Source organism: Thermobia domestica, chromosome 18 (assembly GCF_964235325.1).
Source record: "Thermobia domestica chromosome 18, izTheDome1.hap1.1, whole genome shotgun sequence".
Lineage (NCBI taxonomy): Eukaryota > Metazoa > Arthropoda > Insecta > Zygentoma > Lepismatidae > Thermobia > Thermobia domestica.
Genome location: NC_137471.1, coordinates 132991062 through 133018534, shown reverse-complemented (window position 1 = coordinate 133018534; position 27473 = coordinate 132991062). Strand labels below are relative to the sequence as shown.

Here is a 27473-nt window from a genome sequence, read left to right as displayed (position 1 = left end):
GGAAATAATAAATATATAGGCTTTATTTTATTCCTTATCGGCCTTTTGAAACGCGAACTAATAAATCTATAGGCTTTATCTTATTTCTTATCGGTCTATTGACTAATAAATATATAAGCTTTATCCTACTTCTTATCGGCCTGTTGAACTAATAAATCTATAACCTTGATCTTAGTCCTTATCTATTGAAACTGGAACTAATAAAATCTATAGGCTTTATTTTGTTCCTTATCGACCTGCTAAAATCAGAACTATTAAATCTATTACTCTTCTTTACAATATTGGGTTCACATAGTTTATCCTAGTTTCACACATTAAACGAATGTCACTTATTTATGATTGCGCTCCGCGAATTACATTTACCTTTATATATACAGTCTTTTATTTAGTTTATTTTCTGAGAAAAAAAATTAAAATGCAGTATTTGCCTCGGATCGTTTGCAAATGTGAACTCCAGAATATAGGTATGTGCAAAGGAAAGAGTATTATTGAGTATAACCGAAATAGGTTTCTCGCATTGAACTTTTGAAGATGAAAACTTGAATACAGTATGTCAGTTGTTTATTTGTAATCTCTTGGTTGTAATAGTGTGCAAATTAAACACATTTTGAATGTAAATAATATCTTTTCAGAATACGAGACAAATATTACTGTTTTATTTCGTGGCATTTTAGATATTACTTTAATATGTGTTTGTATTAATAAATGTACCCAGGTATAAAGCACTTTTTAAGTACGGGATATATATAAGAATGTATTGATATCAGTCAAAACTACAGGATCAATTTCTGTAATTTTTCACGGATGATCTGAATGAAAATTTAGTAAATTATAAAGATTACTTCATACTTCAAATAACTTACCAATAGTACAAAAGATATTTTAAAATACCATACAACAAATAATTTAATTTTGTTATATTCTTTTAATTGTTTATTAGTTTATTAAAAAGTAGGCTGAGTTCCTTGTTTCTGGATAAGAAAAAGCGACTTAGTAATGTCAACTTTGTAGGAAAAAAAAGTTATTTAGAATTTATATTGAAAAATCGCATTGAGAAAGGCCAAACGATTTGACTAAAAATTGTCATAAAACGTCACAAACACTGCTTTCCGTGCGATAAAGCAACTTAGGGAATACTCGTTTCGATAGAGACGAGAAGGCTACTGATTTTGCCGATCAATTATCATGAAATGAGATAAATCCAACATATTCGTGTATAAGAAGAGTTTAACTACATTTCGCCTTCTGGAATGTTCATTTAAGAGTGACTTCAGATTAAAAGATTCAAAATTTATATGAATTTAATTTAGATCAACCACTTTCCTTAGTAACAAACTAGAATTGAATTTAAAAATGTGGGATACGTTTCTTTTCGCGAAATGGAGAAAGTAGTGGTGATTCTAAGTTCACCGTTATAGGAAGTGAATTCAAGTTGTAACATCTCCATTTTTTCTCAGAACTGGAAACAGATAAAAACGTGCTGTTTATTTTAAAATACTCGAGCACTCGTTGTCAATGCGTGGCAGAGATGCCAACACCGTGCAGCACACACAACTCTAGCTGCAGCAGTGAGAGTGATGATTGTTTATGATACTTACGATATTCGTTATTTTCTCCATTTGAGTGACACCACTTGAAATTCATCGCCAGTTGATTGAAACGTGATTATGGTGTCATGGATGTGTCTAATGTGTGTTTGTAGGTGCGACAGTTCAAAGAAGGTAGAATGTTGTGTAGCAACAAACTGAGACAATCTCGGCCTCGTACAAGCCGGTCTGACGACATAATCGAACGAGTGGAGAAAGTTGTTTTGGAGGATCGCCGAATAAATGTGGAGCACATCGCATCTAAAGTTGGCATTTCCGTGGGATCTGTGCACACTGTCATCAGACCAGCTTGTGTAAGGCCGAGATTGTCTTGGTTTGTTCTTACACGAAGTTTTCTGCCTTTTTTGAACTGTCGCATCCACAAACACACACCAGTCACATCCATGATACCATCATCATATGTCTTCCGAAACTGACAATGAGTTTCGAGCGATTTCACACGATGCAAATGGAGAAAACGAATGATTACACGCTGTTCTTGTAATGAAAAAGTCGCCATTTTACGAATATCGTATCAAAAACATTCATCGCTCTCACCACTTCCGCTAGAGTTCTGTCTGCCATACGGTGTTGCCATCTCTGTCACACATTGACAACGAGTGCTCGAGTATTTTAAAACAATTAGCTCGTTTCGATCTGTTACCATCCAGGAGAAAAAATATTGGAGGTGTCATAACTCGAATGAACCTCATACATCAATATATTTGAGAAAGATAATCGAAAGAAAGCCCAAATAATCAAATTAAGGAATGGAAGCATACAAATTAATGTTCTTTCATATGCTCATCATGTACAGTTTTATTCAAAGATGTTAGGAACAAGATTTTCCTTTTCTTGTATTTCTTAGAGGTTTGTAGTAGATATTATATAAACATTGCTTACGAAATAACGAGTACTAGGCAATCAATATTAATTATAGTCTTAGGTTTTGGAAACAAAATTGATTCTTTTAACGAAACATTTTGTTTAGATGGCATTTCTATTGATAAAATAGCAAAATATTAGTATTGTTAAGCCCAATATGAACTAATATTAAGATAACAAATCCCTGGATTTTCATTGTTGGCTCTTATTGAAGTACCAGAGTTGAGATGGTAATGCTATAATATCTGGTCTGCATGTATCGAGGGACTCATAAATATCTAAAGTGTTATTTCCCCACTTTGAAATGGCCTCATTCAAAATTTACCTTGAGTAGATGAACTAAGACGTTACGAGATTACAACATACGAATCCAACAGGGAGAACCAATTAGAGTCCATCTCGTTGCTTAGCTACTGCTGTCTGCCATGGGATAGTTTCTAACCATCTCAGGTGGAGATACTAATACCTGTTATATTTGGATTTACATGAAATATTGCGGAATACGTCACTTCTTTATTTAGATTAATTATAAATAGAATATGGAATGAAAATAAATGTTAGAAAGACAAAAGCCATGGTGATTGGAACAAAAGGATCGGTATCAAATATAGAAGTAGGACGGGAGAAAATAGAACAGATGACTAGTTTTCCATACCTGGGTTGTATTATTAGTGATAATACGAAATGTGAACGTGAAATAAAAGCAAGGATAGGAATGGCGGAAGAAACCTTTAGGAGGAAGAAAATACTGTTTTGTGGGATCTTGAATAAAAAGTTGAGAAAAAGACTCAAATGCTTCGTGTGGAATATTGTACTGTATTGGTCAGAAACATGGACATTACGCAAAAATGATGAGAAACGATTGAAAGCTTTCGAAATGTGGATGTGGAGAAGAACGGAGAGAATTAGCTTGGCCGAGCGGAAAACGAATGAGAGAGTGTTAGAAATGATAGGGGACAAAAAAAAACGATGTTACTAAGAAGAGGAGAAACTGGTTGAGACATTGGATAAGAAGGAACTGTACCATGAGGGACGTCCTAGATGGTATAAAGGCAGCAAAGAGAGAGAAGGGCGAAGGAGACTACAATTAATGGACGATATCAAAACAGAAAAATCGTATGTGTAGACGAAGGGATTAGCAGGAGACCGTGGAGCATGGAAGCTTCTTAGTTGCAGCACGAGATCTGCCAATAATGGCAGAACACCTATTATGATGAAGATAAATACAATATTTTTTATCACATAGTGTAGAACAGAATTAAAATCGATAACATTTTTGATATCTTTACACGCATATGCGCTATCGGGCATATCTCAGTTATGTCTTTGTAATCGTGACATAAATTGCTGAACTCTGTCTTAAATAAAACATAATATGAATTTGCCAGGAAATTTGACCTCTTCTGTAATGTAAGAAGCAGCATGACAGTAATAAATTGGGACAGACTCTTACTGTGTTACTTTAAGTGGATATCAACCATGCGTATGACCACTAGGATATAATGCAGCCATTTTACTCATTGAATGTTACTAGAGTTTATCATTCAGAAAATAGTTTTTAAAACATTATTTTAGATAAGTGAAAGTTGTCATGAGCAGATCACACAAATATGTTACGCTATTAAGCTCCTAAATGTTGTACAATGTAAACAAAATAATTACGTACAATCTGCTATGTATATATCATAATAATAGAAACGAAAATCATATTTATGGTCACTACATAAAACAACTCAAAAATAAGGTAAATGATTCATGCATGAAGAAAAGTAGTCATGAATGTATCTTACAGTTCCCATGAATGGGTCATAATACACCAATTATATTTTAACTAGTATGTGTTCTATAAATGTTTGAGAACAAAATCCTGAAACAAATATTCGGACCCAATAGGAACGGAATCGGGGAATGGCGGAAACTTCCTAATAAGGAAGTACATAATTTATACCGTTTACCAAACACTGTTAGGGACATCAAATCTAGATGGCTCGGATGGGGAGGTCATGTAGTCAAAATGGAAGGAAGTAGGAACGCTTTCAAAGTTTTAAGTGGAAGCCCAATTGGAAAACGATCATTAGGAAGACCTAGACGCAGATGGGAGGACAATATTAAGATGTATCTCGCAGAAATAGGAATACAAAGTAGAAACTGTATTCAGTTGGCTGAGGATAGAAGTCAATTCAGAGCCTTTGTGAACACTGCATTGAGCCTCCGGGTTCCATAGGCCATAGATTAAGTTAGTGTTCTATGATACATAAAGCACTTTCCTTCAGATCAACTATACGAAAATGGAGTAATTTTCGGTTACTATCGACAAATGGAAAAAGTAACAATAAATTATGCCACTAAAAAGTTGTGCTAAATGTAGATATCACATGTATTTCTTCTACAGACATTCTTCCCGTCTCTCAAGGATATCCTGAAGGCACCCCAGTTCTATTTCTCTCCTGTCTTTTAACAGCGTCTTAGATATTGTTCCCTCGCCAATTACGTATATTACGCCAAACTCATTGCACTCTTTCGTAATCTTCTTTGGATAAAGTGGTTATAAGTAAACATGAGTGAGATCATTGCGCTGGAAAGTGGCTCATTTCTACCATGTCATTTTGTCTTTGAAAGACTTTAAAAGACACCGCACTTTTGGATTAACTATTGTTTTGTTATATATAAACTTCATTCTACAACTAACAGCTCTCCCATCTTTACAACTACAACTACAGAAACGTACGCAATAGTCTATCCTCGTGGTATATCTGTAGTATGGCAGTATGTGTCTACAGGTGTAAGCTTTAAACCCAAAACTATTAGTGCTCTGTGCACATAGTAAGTTCTTACAACATGATGATTGTTCACTCATAAATCTTGTGCATTTGCAGCAATCTTTTCATATGTGCTATTTAAGAATTGCAATATTATTTAGTCGTTCTTGTTCTCCCAAATAAATAATATTTAGTACATATTCAGAGGTCATGGTCAATATTCATTGAAAGAGAAAAGTTCCATAAATTTGGATGTAAAATGCAGTATATTTTTTTGTAAGATAATGTGGAAACACCATTCTCGACTTTTTAAAATCAAGTAATACAGATTTTGAGGATTATATTTAAATATTTATATACGAGGTGTTCCAAAACAACACGACAACGTTTGGGAGGTGATTTCTGACACCAAGATACGACAAAAAGTATAGAGCAACCTGGGTGCAGAAATCCGTCATTTCGGAGTTATAGACTACCAAAAGCACACAAAAAAATAAAATTCAAAGATTCAGTATTATAGCACCTACCGTAGTCGGGTCAAGATTTCACTTTGGAAGTAGTATGTGTCCTATCCAAATATCCATGTTTCAGAATCCTATGGCACTTCGGCAACAATTTTTGTAGAGGTAATTGGCGAGTACTTCAAATTATATGCCAGTAGCCAAACTCTCTCTATAAAAGTTGTTGCGTGAGTACGTTAGGATTCTGAAACATGTATTTTTTAATAGCGCATATACTAGTTTCTAAGTGAATCTTCACCCGACTGTGATAGGTCCCAGTTTTGGAGCTATGGACCTTTAAAGTTCACTTTTTCATGTTTTCGGCAGCCTACAACTCCGAAAGGAAGCATTTGTTCGCCCAGGTTGGTCTATACTTTTTATCTTATCTTGGTATCAGGAATCACCTCCCAAAGATTGTCGGTGTTGTTTTGAAACACCCTGTATATGAATGAATATTATTGCTTTTAAGAAAGACGAAGACTTCTCGAAACAATATAAATGTTTCATAAGGATAATATAAGTAGCTGAAGGTACTGATATTAAGGGGTACACTTCGATAATTTTTTTACACACTAGTAATGAAATAAGTATATAATCTAAATTTCATTTCATACTAATTTTTGGATTACTGGTTACATGCATGCTTGCGTTTTAGAGGCGTGGTTTCAATCGCAGAATAAGTTTAGTTCGATTGGCATATTATGTATAAAGTGTACAAAGAAAGCATAATATGAAAGAAGAACTTTATGAGTATCGTATAACTACAGAAGGTGTATAGTTCTTGTACGAAGTATGTATACATGCTATAATATGATGACTTCATGTTATAGATTTACATGCGATTATAATTCATAGATATTTTCGAAATATTAATTACTTTCTGTCTATATAATTTTGAGACCGTGAGCTTCAAGAGGAGTATGATATATATATAATTGTTTTTATGCTACAAAATTTTGATTGATATTCTGAATTACAATATTTATACAGGTTGTTACAGAAACGTGGTCACAATATTTTGAGAACAGATTCCTCATACCAAAATAAGAAAAAAGTTCATAAGGATCTGTGCTTAAAAGTGGATAGTTTCGGAGTTATAGGGTTCCGAAAACGTGAAACAACTGACCTTTAAAAGCTCATAGCTTCACTACTATGGGATCTATCGTAGTCGAGTCAAGACATCACTGAAGAACTGGCATGTGAACTATCCAAATATTCATGTTTAAGAATGCTTCAGTACTTGAACACCAATTTTTAGAGGTAAGTGGAGAGTGATCAAGTACTCCCAAAGAGCCTCTCTAAAAATGATTGTACAAGTACCGGAGGTTCTGAAAGATGGATATTTGGAAATCTCACGTACTAGTTCCTCAGTGATGTCTTGATCCAACTACGATCGGTCCTACAGTAGTGGAACTATGAACCTTGAAAGTTCATTTTCTTCACGTTTTCGGCACCTTATAGTTACGAAACTACCTTTCTTTTCAAAACCAAAAATTTATTATTACTAAACACATCAATAGCCATTATCACCTGTCACTTATAATAGTATCAATGTAATAACATTCTAGTATGTTTGTTGTTGTTGGATATTGTGGTGTTTATTTAATACTAAAGACGAAAAATATAACAGCCATTGCGGCTTAACTAGTTGAGAGTATATTTGTTTATAAATTCACTAGTGTTTATTTACGTAAAATGGTCGATGTGGTTGAACTCTTGAATAATCCTTTATGTTTGTTATATTAATGTGGTGATATAGAAGAAAATGTGCGAGAAAAAGAGGCGTTTCTTATAAAGCTTTGAGCTTATATTAGATTGATGTAGCCGTTGGTTTCAAGTTAAAGAAATTATCTGATGATATATATTCTTGTACCACTTGGCATACCGCCAAGTGCGGTGGATTCCAAATTATATAAAAAAAGTTTGTGTTGCTGTTAAACAGAGTTTATGGAGGAAATATATATACATATTGATTTTAGCCTAATGTCGTTTTGGCTAAGGTATTTCAACACCCTAGAACATTCTCATCTGACTGTAATATACGGAATTGTGATAGCCAGGTGTTTTTATTCAGGAACCATTTTTTAGTACAAGTATGCAAGGTGAAGCTACGTTTATAGATACTGGGAAGAATCCTCAGGTCAACGTTTCAGAGAATGCAATACTTATTTTAAGAGAAAATTTGAGAACTGGAGCGATTAATAGTGCTGTCTCATGTTTGATAAATATACAGGGTGTTACGAAAATTTCTAACAATATTTTGGAAATAGATTCCTGACATCAAAATAAGAAAAAAAGTTCGTATGGACCTGTGGTCGGAAGCGTATAGTTTCGTAGATATAGGGTAAAGAAAACGTGAAAAAATGAACTTTAAAGGTCCATAGTTCCACTACTGTAGCACCGATCGTAGTTGGGCAAAGACATCACTGAGAAACAAGTATGTGAACTATTCAAATATCCATCTTTCAGAACCTCCGGCACTTGCACAATGACTTTTACAGAGGCTGTTTCGGAGTACTTGATAACTCTACACATATTCTCTAAAAATGGATGTTCAAGTACTGGAGCATTCTTAAACATGGATATTTGGATAGTTCATATATCAGTGATGTCTTGACCTGACTACGATCGGTCCCACGCTAGTGGAGCTATGAACTTTTAAAGTTCAGTTGTTTCACGTTTTCGTCACAATGTAACACCAAAACTATCCACTTTTGAGCACAAGTCCATATAAACTTCTTTCTTATTTTGATGTGAGAAATCTGTTCCCAAAATATTGACACATTTCTGTAACACCCTGTATATATGTTTTAGGGAACTTTTTAAAATTCTTCTCAATGTTGTATTTGTAAGTTCAATGGATGTGTATCCTCGTGGGAAATTTCTGTATTTCGTTTTTTTTAAAATTTTGATTAGTGTTCGTGATTTGGAGTATCGTGATCATCATTTGTTTGTATCTTAAGGAATCTATCGAAATTTTATTTTAAAATTGTATTTGAGCATTTATTTCTCACTAAATATTGGTGAACTTTAAGCAGATAAACTTCAAAGTTATTGTATACATATTTCTTTTCCAAAAATTGTACTTCTGACCTTCAACAGTGATCTGAAAGAATTGAAGCTAACGGTCTCGTGGTCAAAAAACATGTCCTTGATAATATACTATTTTTATAAACTAAAATCGATTTAAAAATGCACTCTTTGCTCAAATGAGACTCACTCCGGGTTTTGAGGATTGTCATTATCTTCATGACAAACCTTTTCATAATTACGGAGCGGTTCGTACTCACCCGGGCCGCTATGGATGTAGTTGGTTTCTCCAGGAGATCCCAAAGAAACTTTTGGTACTGCGCACACTTCCCATCTCCGAATTCTTCCTCCTCTCGTTGCCTGAGTGACTCCGCTTCCTTTCGCATCTCCTCATGCACGTGTTCCTTACGCTGGTGGTACTTGTGCTGACAGCAAGATTCGAGGTAAAGTTCGTCGACGCCCCAGTATTCTAAATCATCACTAAACGCTAGAACACACATCTCGTCCACCAAATGAAGTTTCCCCGTACGATAAAAGTTTAGAATAGAACTAAAAGACTTGGGATGTCTGTCAAAGAAGTATTCGTTGTCAACCAGGGAGTAGTCATCACACAGTTCCATTATAGCCTCATGCGTGTTACAGTCACGCAATCTACCGAGACGAGTGTGAGGTAATCTTTCTAACGTCCTCCATAACACCTCATGTTTCACTCCACCGACATTAATACTTACTCGCCTATTCAGTGCTTTACTTCGCATTATCATGAAGGGTTCCGGGGGAAGCGAGGACATGGATCTTGAGTGTGCCCTTTGCATGGGCGGAGGCGGGGGCAGAGACGATGGAAAATGCGCGTATCGCACCTCCTTCACCTCCTTATTACTCTCGTCTTTGTTCGCGTCGTCGTCCATCTCGAAAGCTGAGCCGGGGAGATCCGGTAAACCCACCTCCCACCTCCAACCTCCCAAATTTCCTCCTTCAGATAAAGGGGCGGACTCTTTATTCTCCGCTGTGTCGCCCACCATTGGTTGGGCGGTGGAGGTGGGCGTAGTTGCCCTCATCCTCCGCCCAACTCATTTTCATCGGTCCATTGCTGCATTCTCATCTGAAAAGAGAAAGAGAAAGAAACATTAATTAATGATTATATTAATAGAAGTGCGTAAAAAAATTATTACATTTGACTTAAAATTAAACAAAGGATTTCATATACTTTCACCGTTCAGCTTCTGCTAATATAGCTGGATGCTTATAGAAGAATGCTCGCAGTTTTACTAGTTGCTAATGGTTTCTATGCTGCTGACAAATTATCAACACCATAAGTAAAAAGTCGAAATCTGACTAATGCAAGAGTTAACTTTAATAATTATGTTAGAGTTTCGGCATCGTATCATGAGACAAATTATCTATATGATAAGTGATGTGTCAGTTAGGTGCATATTTAATCCTTCTAATGAGTTTTGGTACGAAAAGATTATTCTTGTCTATATATTAAATTCTCAGAATAAGATACTGTTGATATTGTAAAGAAATGATTAGATTTCATGTAGTAGTTGTATTTAGCACGTCCGAAAACAAGTTCAAAATTAAATAGTCAAGCAATAACTTCTGCATAATTAAACGACGTATATTTGGTATGTATAATATTGCATGTATAATAGTGTATGATAAAAAATTATATACACGACACTATAGCTGGACATTAAGCCTGTTGTCTTGTCCTTATGAAATAAATAAATAAATTTTTACTTTCTAAAGTTAGTTGCAAAGCCAGAATGTAATCTAGAGATGTCAAAACCAATGGCGTCTAAAGCTCAGTAAGATCCTCTCAAACATTCTATTAGCAAGATTGACCCCATACGCGGATGAAATTATTGGAAATCATCAGTGCAGATTTAGACGAAATCGATCAACTATTTACCATTCGACAAATACTCGAACAGAAGTGGGAATACAATACCCCGGTACCTAAATTATTCATTTTCGAAAGGCTTACAACTCGGTTAGGAGAGAAGCATTGTACAATATTCTTACAGCATTTGGGATACTGAAAAAGCTAATTAGATTAACTAAGATATGCTTAAATGAATCCCAATTAAAGTCCGGGTAGGAAAATTCTTGTTGACGAGCTTTTGCATTGAAAATGACCTGAGACAAGGAGATGTGTTGTCGCCATCATTACTCAACTTTGTTATGGAGTACGCTATATGGAAAATCAAAGACAGTGACGAGGACCCAGAGCTGAATGGTATTCACCAGGTTATGGCGTACGCTCATGATGTAAATTCAATTGGGGATGATAGGAGAATAATAGAAAGAAATGTAGAGGTCTTATTAAATACTTGCAGAGACATATGTTTAGAAGTGAATGTAGAGAAAACTAAATATGTACCGTGTTATGCAAAAATGAACTAAGCGCCAAACTTTGAAAATTCACGTAAATGCGACGATTGGTTCCTGATACGCATTAGAACGTTTTGCACAATCGAAAAGAAAAGGAAACCAACACCTTTCCAAAAAAAAAAAAAAAAAAAAAAAAGAAACACAATTTCACTTTTGATTACGGCTACATTAATGTTGGACATCAACCTTTATACGTAATTTTCTTAAAAGTATGAAAGTGGCGCTTAGTTCGTTTTCGCAGGATACGGTACATATATGGAAATGCGTCGGGATCGTAATACGACAAATTATGAATGCATTAAAATATCAAATAATATTTTCGATAACGTGGATACTTTTAAATGTCTAGGATCAGTATTAACTGGCGAAAACCATATTTATGAAGAAATTAAATGTCGACTAAAAGCAGGGAATTCGTGTTATCAATTCAAAGTCTCTTGTCGTCGCGAATTTTGTCGAGAAATTTAAAGCTTAAAATATATAAAACGATAATCATACCTGTTGTTTCGTATGGTTGAAAAACATGGACGTTTACGCTGAGGGAGAACATAGACTGAAAATATTTGTGAACAAGATCCTGAGACAAATATTCGGACCCAAGAGGAACAAGAATGGAGAATGTCGGAAACTTTATAACGAGGAACTATATAATTTATAGCCTTTGCCAAACCTTGTTAGAGCCATCAAACCTAAGAGGCTCAGGTGAACAGGTCATGTAGCCAGAACGTAAGAAAGTAAAAACACTTTCAAAGTTTTAACTGGAAATCCTATCGGAAAACGACCATTAGAAAGACCTAGGAGCAGATAAGAGGACAATATTAAGATGGATCTCGCAGAAGTAGGAGTACAAAGTAGAAACTGGACCCAATTGGTTAAGGATGGAAGTCAGTGGAGAGCTTCGTGAATGCAGCGTTGAACCTCTGGGTTACATAGGCCATAGAGTTAGTTAGTTAGTTAGTTTTTTATACTTATGCTAGAATAATCTTTTCTCTCCAACGTCATTCGAAGGATTAAATATACAGAAAGCCAGAGGAATCTTCTCTGCATATTTTGAATACTATGCTCATCTCCCTTTGATCTATGATATTATGGTTTATATTTGGTCCTGTCTCAAGTAACAGGAATAACCTACTTTGTGTCACTCACTTTAGTGAGTACTTATTTATTATTTAGTTAATTGTGATATTTCAACAGACATTAAGTGCATAAGTACGAATATAGTGCAAAATTTTCATATTATGTCCTAGTTTTCATTTATTGTAGGGTTTCTTGTTTTATAATTTGAAAATATGGGACTTCCACACCCTTGTGAACTGCCCCCTCCACGTCTCGGTACAAACGATTTCCGCACATCAATAAAAAATACTTCACTTGTACCGGTTTGTACCGCAAATGTTTTTGTTTATACTGTACTACAGTATGAGAAATTAAGAAAACAAAGTGGAGGCTAGGTTCACGCAGCCCAACAATTTTGTTTTCTTAATTTCTCATAACCTATTATGGTTAAACTAAAACATTTTGTGGTACATTCCGGTACTAACCAAGTACTATCATACGACATACAAAAGTCATATGTACCCGTTGTATTAGGTCCTGATTTGAGGGTCTGCTTGAACTGGACCCTCAATTTGTTCCATTAATTTCTCATACTGTAAGACGGTACAAACGAAATAAATTACAGTGCAATCCGGTACAAACAAGGATCTTTCAATTGAGCCAATTAAATCGATCCTAGAACATTGGGGGGGGGCTGCGTGAACCAGGCCCTCAATTTGTTTTCTTAATTTATCATACTGCAGTGCAATACGAACAAACATTTTTGCGGTACAAACCGATACAAATGAAATACTTTTTTATTGATATGCGGAAATCGTTTGTACCGAGAAGTGGAGAGTCATGTTCACAAGGGGACTTCTACACCAGAGTAATGTCTATATTACGATACAATATGTTGATTTAGGTGTTCAACTTATCATAGCACGTGTTGCTTCATGTAAACCAACGTGAAGATACTTCCATGTATTAATAAAGTGAAAACGTGTGTTTTTCAGGGTAATAGAGCCCTGAAACAAAGTTGATTTGTTTGAAATTAACACGCGTAACAGAAACTGTTCCATATAGACAAACCTTCAGTGAAAGTTCATTTAAAAATATGTTTTTCTTCTATTGTAGTCAATTAATTGAAACTCGAAACGAACAGTTCTCCCCTAACGTCATATCCACAAGAAAAAAAGATCTTTTGTGTATTTGACACAAAAATATAGGAAGCGGTTTTTCTATCGCTGCGTCAATACCTCAGGGGGAGAGAGAGAGAGAGAGAGAGAGAGAGAGAGAGAGAGAGAGAGAGAGAAAGAGAGAGAGAGAGACATCTGAAGCAAAACGTGTTGAATCGGTTCATAAGGATTGAATGTGTCTATAAATGGAGAACTAACAGGGAAAACCAATTTGCCGTTAGTATTATGTTACTGTAAATCCCTGTTACTTTCCCCTCCTTTGTGTGTTGATTAAAACACCAATTTATTAGCGTCTTTCAAAAGTTTTCGCCGAGGAATTGCATCATTTTACAGCTTTTTTTTCTTTATTGTATACTTAAGATTAGAGTTTACGGGTAATATATGATTTTCACTCAGTGGAAAATCAATTCACTTCCTTTTTAATTTTAATTAGAAAATAAAAATGTCATCTTTAATATAATGTTTCATGGTTATATCCTGTACAGCTAGGCAAAAGGAGACGGATGATTAGTGAAAGTTATTATTTATTGAAAGAAAATAAAAATGAAAAGAAATATTTCGGTTTTACGTCCCACGCTTATGCCGGCTAGGCTAGGTGAACGCTCTACCACTGAGCCACCGCGGACAACTTATTGAAAGAATTAATAGAATAAGAATATGGGTAGAAAAAAAGGGAATTTCAGAAAACCCACGGACACAATGTTGTCTACCACAATGGTCTGGGGTCGAACAAAGGATCCTTCTTGATAAATCTGAGAGTTCTAGTACTAGAACACCATACCCTCTTTTGATTGTGTATAATCCTCACTAGACTATATAAAAGCTTAGAATACATGATGTAGTTGCAAAATTCAACGTATGTAAATTGTACGGAGAATTAACTTGCATTTTGAGAACACGCAGAGAGGGAGAGAGAGAGAGAGAGAGAGTATATTATCGCATACTAGCATCAATTGCTCGCTTCGCTGGGCTAAAATAATAAAAATTAATGTTCCTAATATATTCCGCTAGTCAGTTACTTTTTACTCCCTGCGACTTCAAAAACTATGGTTCGACACTATCACTCATTTTCGATCATTTTTTAAAAATATCTCCCCCTTTTCCTCCTCTAAATTACTTCATCAAAATGAAAAGATAAAAATCATTTCAGGCCCGAACCTCATCTATGTTGAAAATTTGATCGAAATCGGTCGAGTGGTTCAAGAGTTATTAAGTCACAAACATAGTTACTTTCGTTTTTGTGTATATAGATTAAGAATGAAGATAAGATATATTCTTGGAACGTTTAATCGATTACATGAAACCGTTTCTCGCTATCTATTATCGTTTTTGTTCTATAGTGATCAACGTTAAAAGCGGAATACTTAAATTCTATCACTTTCAGAGTTTGGATTATCTCCATCAACAATTTCGATTACTAACCTTTGACCCTCCACATCCTGGCAACAGTTGATAGTGACCCATCAATAGTTTACGAGAGTTCTTGTCTCTCGGATAGAGGGACAGACGGACAGACAGGGAAAATATACATAACAACACCAACAACCTTTGGAAGGTGATTCTTGACACCAAGATAAGACAAAAAGTATAGACCAACCTGAGTGCACAAAAGCTTCTTTGCGGAGTTATAGGCTGCCGGAAACATGAAGAAAAAAATTAACTTTACGGTCCATAGCTCCAAAACCATCAGACTTACCGTAAGTCGGGTCAAGACTTCACTTATGAACTAGTATGTGTCCTATCCAAATATCCATGTTCCAGAATCCTGTGGTGCTTGCACAACAGTTTTTATAGAGGGAGTTTGGTTACGGGCATACAATTTCAAGTACTCACAAAACCTTTACAAAAATTGTTACAGAAGTACTGCAGGATTGTGAAACTTGTATATTTGGATAGGGCACATACTAATTCCTAAGTGAAGTCTTGACCTGACTACAGTAGGTTCCATAGGTTTGGAGCTATGAGCCTTTAAAGTTCACTTTTTCATGTTTTCGGCAACCCATAACTCCGAAAGGAAACATTTGTGCACCTAGGTTGGTCTATACTATTTGTCTTATCTTAATGTCAGGAATCATCTCCCAAACGTTGTCGGTGTTGTTTGGAACACCCTATATAAAGAAGTTTTCATAAATTGAACTTCTTAAAAGAGAAATTAACCTTGAAAGGTGAAAGTATTTCGTTGGTAAACTTAAATGTGAAATTTGAATTGAGCTATATATTCTTTCTGTCCCTCTCTCTCTCTGGTCCTCTGTCGGTGTGTGTAGGGTATTTACATATATTTTCTTTTCATATCAGGCCCATAACCACTAGCCTAGTCACCTACAAACAAAACACGCCATTTGATAGTAAGTGGAATGGGACCACATAAATATATAGCTAAAGGAAGACATTTCTGTTTTCGGCTAACTTGACGTATAACAAAAAAAAAAAAAAAAAAAAAATGTGTAACGCATGTATAGAATGACGAACTCTCAGAAAGGAAGCAGATATAACTTCTTTGATTAACTTCTCTATTTACATTCAATCCTTTGGAAATGCTAACACTAAGTGGTACACCAAATGAATAAGTGCCCTAAGTCACGTGAATTTATAAGCACTTTGAGGTACTTTGCCGATAGACGACGTAAACCACATTAGACCAAAAAAAAAAAAAATCACACTTCGTGAGCTTTTCCACTTAACGTTGAGAATATTGTTCATGTTAAGAATCGTGTTTTATGATTTTTAAACAACATATTCCTTAAAGAATCGAAAACTAATGCTTAGGAAAGAACTTTATAGCCTGCTATAAGCTCATGAAATGTAGTCTTAGTCATGCAATATTGCTACTCAGTATTTATGTATTTATTTATTCTTGTTCATGTGTGTGTCATTACAAAAGGTTCACAACATTATTAGGTCACTAAGTCTTCGAAATATTTTAATTTAAAACATAAACCGTACTAGTGCTACTGATACTCAATTTCACTCAAAGTACTACCTCTGGCAAGTAAACTCAATTTATGTTGTAATGTCTTTTGATAGAGTCCAGGATTCGCACTTGACCTATTTTATTATAAAACTAGTTGAAATACCCATTCTTCGCATGAGTCAGATAAAATATCTATGTAAACAAACTGAACGACAAATAAAAAATCGGTCATTTTCTACTACTTTTACATATCACGGTAAATGTACCCTGAGACCCACTGGTTCGAATTTAAAAAATAAAAACGTCTCTGTCCTCCAGCCGATGGGTGCTGTATTTGGAAGTCAACGCCTGTGGGAGTATCAACATTTATCTCAGCGACCGCGGAAACTAAGGGTTTGACACTATTATAGGCCATTTGGGATTTTCTTTTACATGTCTCCGGAAACCCATTTGCAGGTAACCCCCGGCCCGCATACAATGGTAGCTGAATTTGAAAGTCATCGTTAATGGAATTGTCACCATTGATCTTAGTGACCGCGAAAACTATGGATTTAACACTAATACCCGTCATTTTGGATTATTTTTACATGTCTCGTATCCCGCCCCGCAGCCAAATAGGTGACTTTGGAAGTTAATGCTATCAGAGTTTCACCATTGATATCAGCGACCGCGAAAACTATGAAATCGACACTAATATAGGTCACTTTCTACTACTTTTACATGTCCCGGTAAACGCCCCCTGAGACCCCCTGGTTCAAATTTTGAAAAAACGTTTCGTCTTGGTCTGGGGTCTGGACCAAGCTACCCGTGGCCAAAATTTGGTAACGCTCGATCCTCTCCTTTAGTCCCCAGGCCGCACACAGACAGGCACACAAACAAACTAGTTTATTTATATTGTAATGTAATGTCTTTTGATAGAGTCAATAATAGTCCGGGATTCGCCAATTTGATTATAAAATAATTCTCTATGAAAAAGTTACAAATTTTTATTTGCAAAGATACAAAATAAGTGTTTCAATATTAATCCTTGGCATACGTAAAGTGGTTTCGGTTGATGAAGGTTGGAATAAGGTACGTACGGGTAACTCTTTGGCACAATGAAGCCTCCAGGATTTTATAAAGGAATCTCCATAACTATGGGAGACAGTGTATAAGGATCCTCACAAAGGTATATAAGGTGTATAAGGATTACAAATTCAATGTCTCATGCTCTGCACTATGTCAAAGTTGAATCTTTTATGACAGTAACCACTGTAGTCGCTGCCATCTTAAATGCAAATATACACACGAGTATATGTTCAATCGTAAGAAGTGGAGTAGTGGTTTATGCCTGTGATATCTGGGTGGTTAGATCAGCAATGATTACTAATGGTTGTGGTTTATCTCCGAATTGGCGTCTAATAATGTCTCATTGTGGATATCTGTTTCGGGACTTAATATATCATAATTGTTTCAGCAAAATCCATATTTTCCTCGAATTCCGCTTTCCAGATATACGATATAGACATGTGAATGGTACCGTTTGAAAGGTTGCTTTATTCTGAAAAGAATGAGGTACGAACCAAAATTCTAAGATAAATAGTGATGATGTAGTAGCTCCTTGACTGAAAGTCTAAAATTTACCTTTAAAAAATCCAAAATCCAAAAAAGGGTTAATGGAGGAACGATCTGGTAAAAAATCTGTCAGGGAAGGTAACAAGTTCTTATCTTAGAAATCATGTTAGGTAGCAATTGTGGTGTGGGTTGACATTTTGTTGAAGGAAAATTCTCCGAATACCAATCTGGAATGGTAGGACAATGGGTTTCATTACTTGGGTATGCGTTACAAAATTATAATACCTAGAGCAAGAGTGTCATATTTCCATTAATGCAAACCTCCATGATGGCAAACATATTCAGTCTTGTTCAAAAAAGTATTCTTCACCCACCTTTGTTTCGAAAGGCCATATTGTGACAACTGTGCATAGAAAATATAAATGCATTAGCTCTAAATGGAGAACTGAATTGGCCAAAGAAAATTCACATTTGTTTGATATAGTTGCAACTGTAGATAATAGTCCAGGGTTTTTCAAAGAGAAATGGGTGGCTATTTTTTTTTGAACAAGACTGCATAAGACACACCTATTGTCCTTCCATTTCTGATTGGTATTCGGAGGAGGCGATTTTCAAATGTTGGTAACTTACCACAGTTACAATCGAAAGTGCTTTCTGAGATAAGAACTTAATTTGTGTATTACAAAATGTTTTTTAAAAATGTATCTATGTATGGTATACAGAAAATAAAAAAAGTACACTAACAAATTGTTTTAGGATTAAGAGTCATATTTCCGGACATTAGCGGCATTTATGACTTTCTAAGCCCATTATAAATGAGAATCATACTCCTCAGGGAAGTGAGGAAGAAGAAAGACAATAGCTGGCACCTTTATTTTAGGTACCAACACGTCATTTGCCTGGTATGAAAGAGGAAAACCTCATTCTGAAAGGCTAGATTGGAAAAAATCGTTTACACCTTTTGGACTGAGTGTCCCTCCGGGAATCGAACCCCGGACTAACCAACAGATTGTAGCTGTTGTTTTTGTCCTGTGTGATCGACGCACATATTGATTATAACAAGATAGCCAAATACAAAGGAAATCGTTTGAGAAAAAGTCAACTAATTTAGATAATTCCAACTGTTTTTGTTTTAAAAAAAAGATGCCTTACATTACACAGATATTAAATATACTATTATAAAGCGAAAATTACTGATCATAGAACTGTGATTTCCTTCATCTGTAATAACTTACGAATCATTCAAAGGAAGAACAAGAGAGCTTTATGATTACAAAATCCACCAAACAAATGTTGAGAAGATGCCATGAAACTTTCAACCACAAGAAGAAAGAGACTCAATGATCAATAACAGATCCCAATAGACTGACACGCAAAATGGATAAAAGGTTGTGTTAACCGCTTGGATATGATCTTAACATATTGTGACATGAACGAGTATTGTATTTTTAAGAAGAGATCAATCAATTGAGGTGAGCAGTTTCTATTTTCTTGCCTTCTGCATTGTCTATTATGCTTCTCTAAAACTAGTACGTTCAGCAGATTTGCAAATGTTGCTCAGAACAAGACAGTTGAAAATATTAAGTAACTTAACTCTACAAGTAAACATTAGAGTCCGTAGAACACCAATCAGATTTTAAACTTATACTAGAAATCTAGGCGTAGTTGAAACTTTTCATATGGGTATGCATAATGATAATTGAAACAGAACTTTTCATACAAATGTACATAAAGGTAACTAAAACAGAATTATTCATATGAGTGTAAACAAAGGTAATTAAACATAACTTTTAATATGTTAGTGCAGAAAAGAGATTGAGATGGAACTTTTCATATGGATGTACACAAAGAGAATTTAAACAGAATATTTAATATGGCATAAACAAAGGTAATTAAAACATAACCAAGGGCGCCCATGTTGTGGTTTCCAAGGGGGGAATATAAGCATGGTTTCAAATATAGTTTCAAATTTTGCTATAACTAATGTAAAAATTCTATTGGGCTTTCGATATTCCCAACTACGATTTCCTCTTAGGGGGCGAGCGCCCCACATTGCCCCTCCCCTGATGGGCGCCCTTGAACATAACTTTTCAGATTAATGTACAGAAAGGTAAATTGATTGAATGATTGAGGTTTAATGGGGACGTCAACAACGTGGCTATTTGTCTCCGTCATGAATAATATCACTTCTAAAACACAGACTACCATAAATAAAGGTTAAAAACGAACAGATTACCATAAATATAAGAAAGAAAAACAGCTGCAAAGTAGAAAAATCTCAGAGATAAAATAATAAATATATGAGAATCACAAATATATAACTAGAACAATAAATAGTAAAGATATAACAATAACAGTAAATAATAATAGTAACAATAGAGAAAATTTAATATCAAAAAACACTTAATGCACAGATTTTTAATAAGAAACTTGTAACAGCAATAATAGTAAAACTAACAGAATGACGACAAAACATTAACAATATACATATATAGAGAAAATAAGAAACAATGTAAAATGAATAAAAAGTCAGAATAAAAAATGAAAGTGCAGCAATTATAAAAAAAATATAAGCGGAAAGGACTAAAAAAGTTCAGAGAACGTGAGCAATGTTACATGAATTAATAAAAGAGAGGACACGCTCAACAATATCTATACTATTGCATGATCAAGTGTAAGCGGCAGTCCATGCCCTCTGAGATCTGAGTATAAGAGGACATTTAACAACAATGTGCCGAATACTCATTGAGACAATACACTCAAAAAGGTAATTAAAACAGAAATTTTCACACCTGGGTGTGAACATAGGTACTTAAAGCAAAACTTACTATGTGCGTGTACACAAATGTGATTAAACAAAATTTTTCATATGGATGTCTACAAAAATAATTAAAACAAACCTTTTCATATAGATGTACACGAAGATAATTGAAACTGAACTTTTCATAAAGGTACTTGAAACGGAAGTTTTCATATGGTTCTACACAAAGGTAATTAAAATATAAATTTTCACATGAGTGATCACAAAGGTAATTAAACAGAACTTTTCATATGAGTGTGCACAAAGGTAATTGACTAGAACTTTTCATTTGGCTGTACACAAAGGTTAATTAAACAGAGCTCTTTATATGGCGGTATGAAAAGGCAATTGAAATATAATTTTTTTCATGTGGATTTAGATAAAAGTAATAGAAATAGATTTTTTCATATGATACGCACAATAGTAATTGAAACAGAACTTCTCATATGGAGGTACACAAAGATAATTAAAACAGAATGTTTAATATAGATGTGCACATAGATAATTGAAACATAACTATCCATATGAGTATGCACAAAGGTAATTGAAACGGAACATTTCATATGGGTGTACACAAAGGTAATTAAAGCAAAACATTCCGTATGACTGTGCACAGAGGTATTTAAGAGAGAATTTTAGACATGGGTATGCACAAAGGTAATTAAACAGAGTTTTCTGCATGGGTGTCTACAAAGGTAACTGAAACAGTACTTTTCATAAAGATGTACACAAAGGTAATAGAAACTGAATTTTTCATATAGGTGTGCAGAAAGGTAATTGAAACGGAACTTTTTATATGGGTGTACCACAGGTAATTAAATAATAACTTTTCATATATATATGAGCACCAAGATAATTAAACAGAACTTTTCATATCAGTGTGATAAAAGTAATGAAAACAGAACTTTTCCATATGGATGTGTACAAAGCTAATTAAAGCTTACGCATTCTCTCACGTGCTCAATTTGTTGGGTTTTAAGTGTATTAAAAACCCGATTGAATGTTTCAATATACTGAAAAATTAGAGATAACATCATTTTAGAATGCCAGACAATTGAACAACAAAAAATAAAACCATGTTATTAGAGTATGGACAGGCACATCCTGTATTTACGACTATGACGGAATAATTTTACCAGACTGATAATTGAGGCTTAATATTAATTGAGTTTCCAATCTTAGGTTCCATAAACATTATTCATAACTTCTGTATGAGCTAAATCTTTTCAAATGTAAACGTTCATGTTCCTAATGACGCGTCTTCTTATATACATCTTTTGTAGTACAGTTGAGTATATTTGAAATCAAGCACGAATGATAGAGCTACTTTGCGAACCTCTACGCTAACTAATTAACTCTATGGCTTATGGAATCCGGAGTTTCAATGCCGCGTTCACAAAAGCTCTCCACTGACTTCTATCCTTAGCCACCTGAATCCAGTTTCTACTTTGTATTCCTATTTCTGTGAGACTCATCTTAATATTGACCTCTCATATACGCCTAGGGCTCCCTAGATATCGTTTTACGATTGAATTTCCTGTTAAAACTTTGAAAGCGTTTCTACTTTCTTCCATCCTAGCTACATGGCCTGCCCACCTGAGTCTCCTAGATTTGATTACCTTGACAATGTTTGGTAAACGGTACAAATTGTGTAGTTCCTTGTTAACGCTAGAAATTCTTAGCAATGCTCTAGAAAAAACTTCTCTCTATTATGTTCCTACATTAACACATACTCCAGCCAGTTTAGTTAACATTAACTACATTAATTACTTTCAAGATCTTATGTAAAAATTAACCAAGTACGTACTCTGAGGTCAGCCAGATTCCACTGTGTACTTTGAATCACAAAAACCTAACTGTGTTTCAGGATTAAACTTCTGATTATCTTAGACACATTATAAATGTCTCAGCATCATAAAATTTGTCAGGTATGTAGATCTTTATTGCTGATGTAGAAGATAACAAGAAGCAGTTAGTGACATGTACGCCACGTAAAGAAGTTTGGCTTGTATAGTGTGATATTTTCTCAATTAGTATTGAAACCGGAAATGGTAGTAAATGTCTACCACGTCTGTCTTTAGTAGTGAGATTAGAGACGAGATGGAGTATGTTCTTGAAACTTTTAATTGATGGCAGAAAACTGTTTCTGTGTATTTATTCCCATTTTACTCCATAGCATTCAACATTAAAACCGGAAGTGGCTGATTTCTGCTACCTCCGGATTGAATAAATTGTTAATAGAGTAGACGTTACCCACTCTTAGAACGCTCTTTAAAATTCCAAAAAAGGACTTGTTGTTCTTTCGTATCATTGTTGCTCCATGTGGGTCAACATCGAAACCGGAAGTCGTAGTGGATTTATATCACTTCCGGTTTCAGCAGGAAGTTGGAAGATGGAGATAACATATATTCTGGGTTTCTTAATCGATTCCAAGAAACAGCATTCGCTATCTATTATCGTTTCTAGTCTATAGCGAACAACGTTCAAACCGGAAAGAGATGATTTCAACCACTTTCGGTTTGAATGTACGCTACATCAAACTAACTCTATTCATAATCTTTGACCCTCTATATTCTAGTCAAGAATAATGGTGATCTATCAAGTATTTCCTGAGCTTTTTTGCCTACCGGACGAACAGACACACACAGACAGAGGATAAACATATAAAGGAATTTTGATTAGTAAACTAGACCCCATAAAAAACCATAAATTTTAGATTCAACTAGCGTCAATTACCCATTTCGCTGTTACAATAAGAAAAATTTGTAATATGTTCCATTAGTCAGTCATTTTTTACTATTACTGAAGCGCTTTTTGATAGAAGATATTTTTGTCTTAAGAGTCTTCATCACGGCGAAATTAAAATACCGCTAATTTTACAGTAATTATGTGATATCTTCGAAATGTGGAACAAGAGCGCCATAGACAATATTATTTTACATGAGAAACCGTTATCACGACTCACTTATCTGCTTTCGATTTCGAGCCATTTTGAAAATCGGCATTTATTTTCGCGTTTCTAAACAGCTGAAAACGGAAAGCCACTAGGTGACTTCTGATAACGGTACCTCACGCAAAATAATATTGTCTAGGGCGCTCTTGTTCCATATTTCAATTATCTTTTATCTAGTTGAAGATATCACATAATTACTGTAAAATTAGTGGTATTTTAATTTCGCCGGGATGAAGGCTCTGACTGAATTTCGAATTAAACTGCATCGCAAATGTCACTGATCATCTCATCGACCCCAAAAACTGTGGATCCGGCCCTAACATCGGTCATTTTTGATCATTGTAAAATATTTCCCCCTCCCCCAAGTTTCGGGGCTGAATTTAGATTTAAACGTCATCAGAACTATCACTGCTCATCCCAGCGACCTCGACAACTATGGATTCGGCACTAATATCGATCATTTGCGGCACTAATATCGGTCATTACGTTTACCGAAGATAAATGATACTACTCGTACGATACAATAATTAGAAGCTAAGTTTTTTTTTTGCCTCGTTGGTGTTGAGCGTCCGTTTTCAGTACCAAGACAATACGAGACGTGGGTCTACAGTTTAAAGTGGAATTGGAAACCATTTTCGGATAATAGTTCAGATTTCAAGGCTCCCCAACAATGAATCGATTCCATGCACCAAAGACTTGCACGTTATCCACTAAACTCAGCAGGGAGAGCAACTAAGGGAAGCGGAATCTGTGAATGAAAGCCACTGATAACTAATAATAGTGTCTGTCAAAACTCGCATGGTCTGGAGTCAAACCATGGACCCCTTGCACTAAAGATAATACCTCTACTATTTTTCTACAAGTTCTCCCCACTTTGTCTTAATTGTCTTCCTATTAATCTTGTTCAATTAAACACTTAACCCAATACGATAGCGTAGAAATCTAAATAAAACTGATATATTTAGTGTTATCACAATGTATATTACGCAAAAATGATGAAAAACGATTGGAAGCTTTCGAAATGTCGGTGTAGAGAAGAATTAAGAGAATGAGTTAGGTCGAGAGGAAAACGAACGAGGTGTTATAAATTGTTCTTGAGGAAGAAAAGAACAGACTTAGATATTATTAAGAAAAGGAAGAGAAACTGGTTGAGACATTGGCTAAAAAGAAACTATATCATGAGAGGCGTGCTAGAGGTTATGGTAATAGGAGAGAGAGAGAGAGAGAGAGAGAGAGCGAACGAGACTACAATTAAGGGACGATATCAAAACAGAAACATCGTACGTGAAGACTAAGATGTTAGCTGAAGACTGTGGACCATGGAAGCTTCTCAGTTGCGGAAAGTGACCTGCCAATAATGGCAGAATACCTATGACGATGATGATCACAAAACAATGTATAATAAGCTGTTGATCCGTGAGATGTGAGTTGTATGATCACAATGTATAATAAGCTGTTGATCTACGTAACCAACCTCCTAACCAATCACTGCGTCATACACAATATATAATCACACATAATTACTTCCACTTTTGGTTAGGACAGTCCTAAATTTATAAACCTTTTCTGCCAACGCAAGTAAAACCATGCTATCGTCATATTAACAGACAAGAACATGACAGAAACTTCGAGAACAACTGCTATTGATGGATAATATGGTGTTTAGCATCCCGTTCAACGTCGAGACTATATGAGACATGGATATACAGGTTAACTTGGAATCCGAGCCACATGAGCCCCCATTAGAAATCAAATCCCGGTATCCAGTGTTGAAGGTGGGTATGCTAACCACATGCCCATGAGGCAAGTAATCTATGCTCTTCAGAGGGGTCTGAACTGTTAATTGGTTTCGTCTCACAATCATCAGCATAATTCCTCGAACTGCTCGAGCGGGCCACACCGGTTATCTCACAATCATCAGTATAGTGCCTCAAACTGCTCGAGTGGGCCACACTGGTTATCTCACAATGATCAGTATAGTGCCTCAAACTGCTCGAGTGGGCCACATCGGTTATTTCACAATCATCATCAAAATGCCACAAAGTGCTCGAGTGGGCCACACCGGTTATCCCACAATCATCAGCATAATGCCTCAAACTGCGTAACACCGTCTCATTGAGCCCTCAGTGTCAACTTCAGAAAATTAAATATTTCACTGCTTCTTAAGATAAACAAATTTCATACTAAGTATATTTAATATTAATTAGTACATTTGCAACTTTACACATTTTAAAAAGATAATATAAGTAACTAATAATTTGTAAATTTTGAGAAACGTTAACAAACGTATCCTTTTCTAATGAGAAACTGCACCTGATAACAAAAACAATGGCAGTGGAGGATGAGAATTTATAAGTTGACAACACAATAGATATCAACTTTTATTGACAAGGGAAGTCCGAGTAGAGGCGTTTTTAAGGGAGAGAAGTCAAAAAGAAGAACTTGTGCTGGAAGATAATGATGATGTGACCTTTTGAGGACAACAACATAAAACACTGAATGAAGATCAAATGTCGAAAGTTCATGGGGGACAGAGCAAAGATAATGTTGCATTGGAAAATCATCAAAGATGTTTGTTTCTGGTGGAGAAGTTGAACGCCGCTTTTGTAACCTAAAATCGAAGAGATAAAGAAGCTAATGTTTTCTAAACACGTTCACGTTCTTGAGAATAATAAAACGTAGAGATAGCATGTACAGAATACGTGTAAAGAAAAGTTTGCACGTCTACAATTTATTTATTTAACAAACATAGCTCTCGAAGCCATTTTACACTGTAATGATTAACAATCATCATTAACACCAGCAATAGGTGAGGAAAGATCCTGTAAAAATCTCAGGATTCGCAACTGCTAGTTTTCAGCCCAGAACCTCTAGATTGGAAATCAATAATGATTAGAACTTCTTTATTTAAATTTTCTCCGGGATTTTAGTATTCATTTCCTGTAATAAATCTCATTCAATATTCTGCATAATCCAACACGATAAGGACGAGAATACAGAAACTTCCAGGGCACTTTACTGTGACTATGTTCTTCAGTACGATGATTTTGATGCAGATTTATTGTAGGGATCCATACGTAAATTCATTGCATATATACTTCTTTTTCAATAAATCGACTTTTTGTAGCATATATACTTCATCTTCTTCAGTAAATCGACTTTTTGTATCTTAAACAATCATTTTAAGGGAGTGAACTTCATTTTAAGGGAGTGCATTCCTCTGTATAGGTTGACTTTAGAGAGCTTTCAATGTTCGTACACGATATGAAATATTTTGCCAAAGACACTAACCAACTTGTGCTAGATGGCTACTAAAAAGCATGAATACTATCTAACCGTCTGGGAAGGGGCTACCAGAGAAGCCCGAGCGGTTGCGCGAGGGTGTGTCAGCAAAGGTGGGTATATACATAAACGAGGATAGCGCAAAACACTGTATATAGCATAAAATTACTTAAGGGTTAAATTACGTATTTGTGCGTTACTAAAGACGTTATTGGTAACCCGATATTTTTATTGCTTGCATATTTGTTTTCCAAAGTAACCTAACACATTAATAACGTAAATTTCACAATTATGTGAATCCATTAACTCTAGGATATTTCTATAGTTGTGAGTGATGAGGTAACACATTGACTTCAGATATTTCATTTCACTTCGTATTCTGTGGCCTAGCTGCCTTATGGACGAATCCATGCATAACAAGCTCGATTTTCATTAATGTATTTTTACGTACATACGCATCTCACAGGTAAGGACACAACAAATTTGAGTTGTTTACACGTCAGTCTATTAAAATATACTACAAATGCTTTATGTAAATTTTGCAAATCTGTGGATTCGTACAGTAAATATGTACCGATCATA

General features: G+C 35.2%; 1 protein-coding gene across 6 annotated transcripts in view; it reads right to left on the bottom strand.

The window, feature by feature from the left end:
* Nucleotides 1-27473, bottom strand: part of Shab (potassium voltage-gated channel shaker cognate b) — a 534267-nt gene that overhangs the window by 205635 nt on the left and 301159 nt on the right. For 5 of the 6 annotated variants that reach the window (XM_081746248.1, XM_081746247.1, XM_081746249.1 and 2 more), the window contains exon 2: nt 9021-9862. In XM_081746248.1, the coding sequence (XP_081602374.1) occupies nt 9021-9818 (798 nt within the window). In that variant the 5' untranslated portion in view covers nt 9819-9862. Of the gene's footprint in view, nt 1-9020; nt 9863-27473 lie in introns of those variants that run through there. The other variant, XM_081746252.1, reaches the window with a different exon arrangement.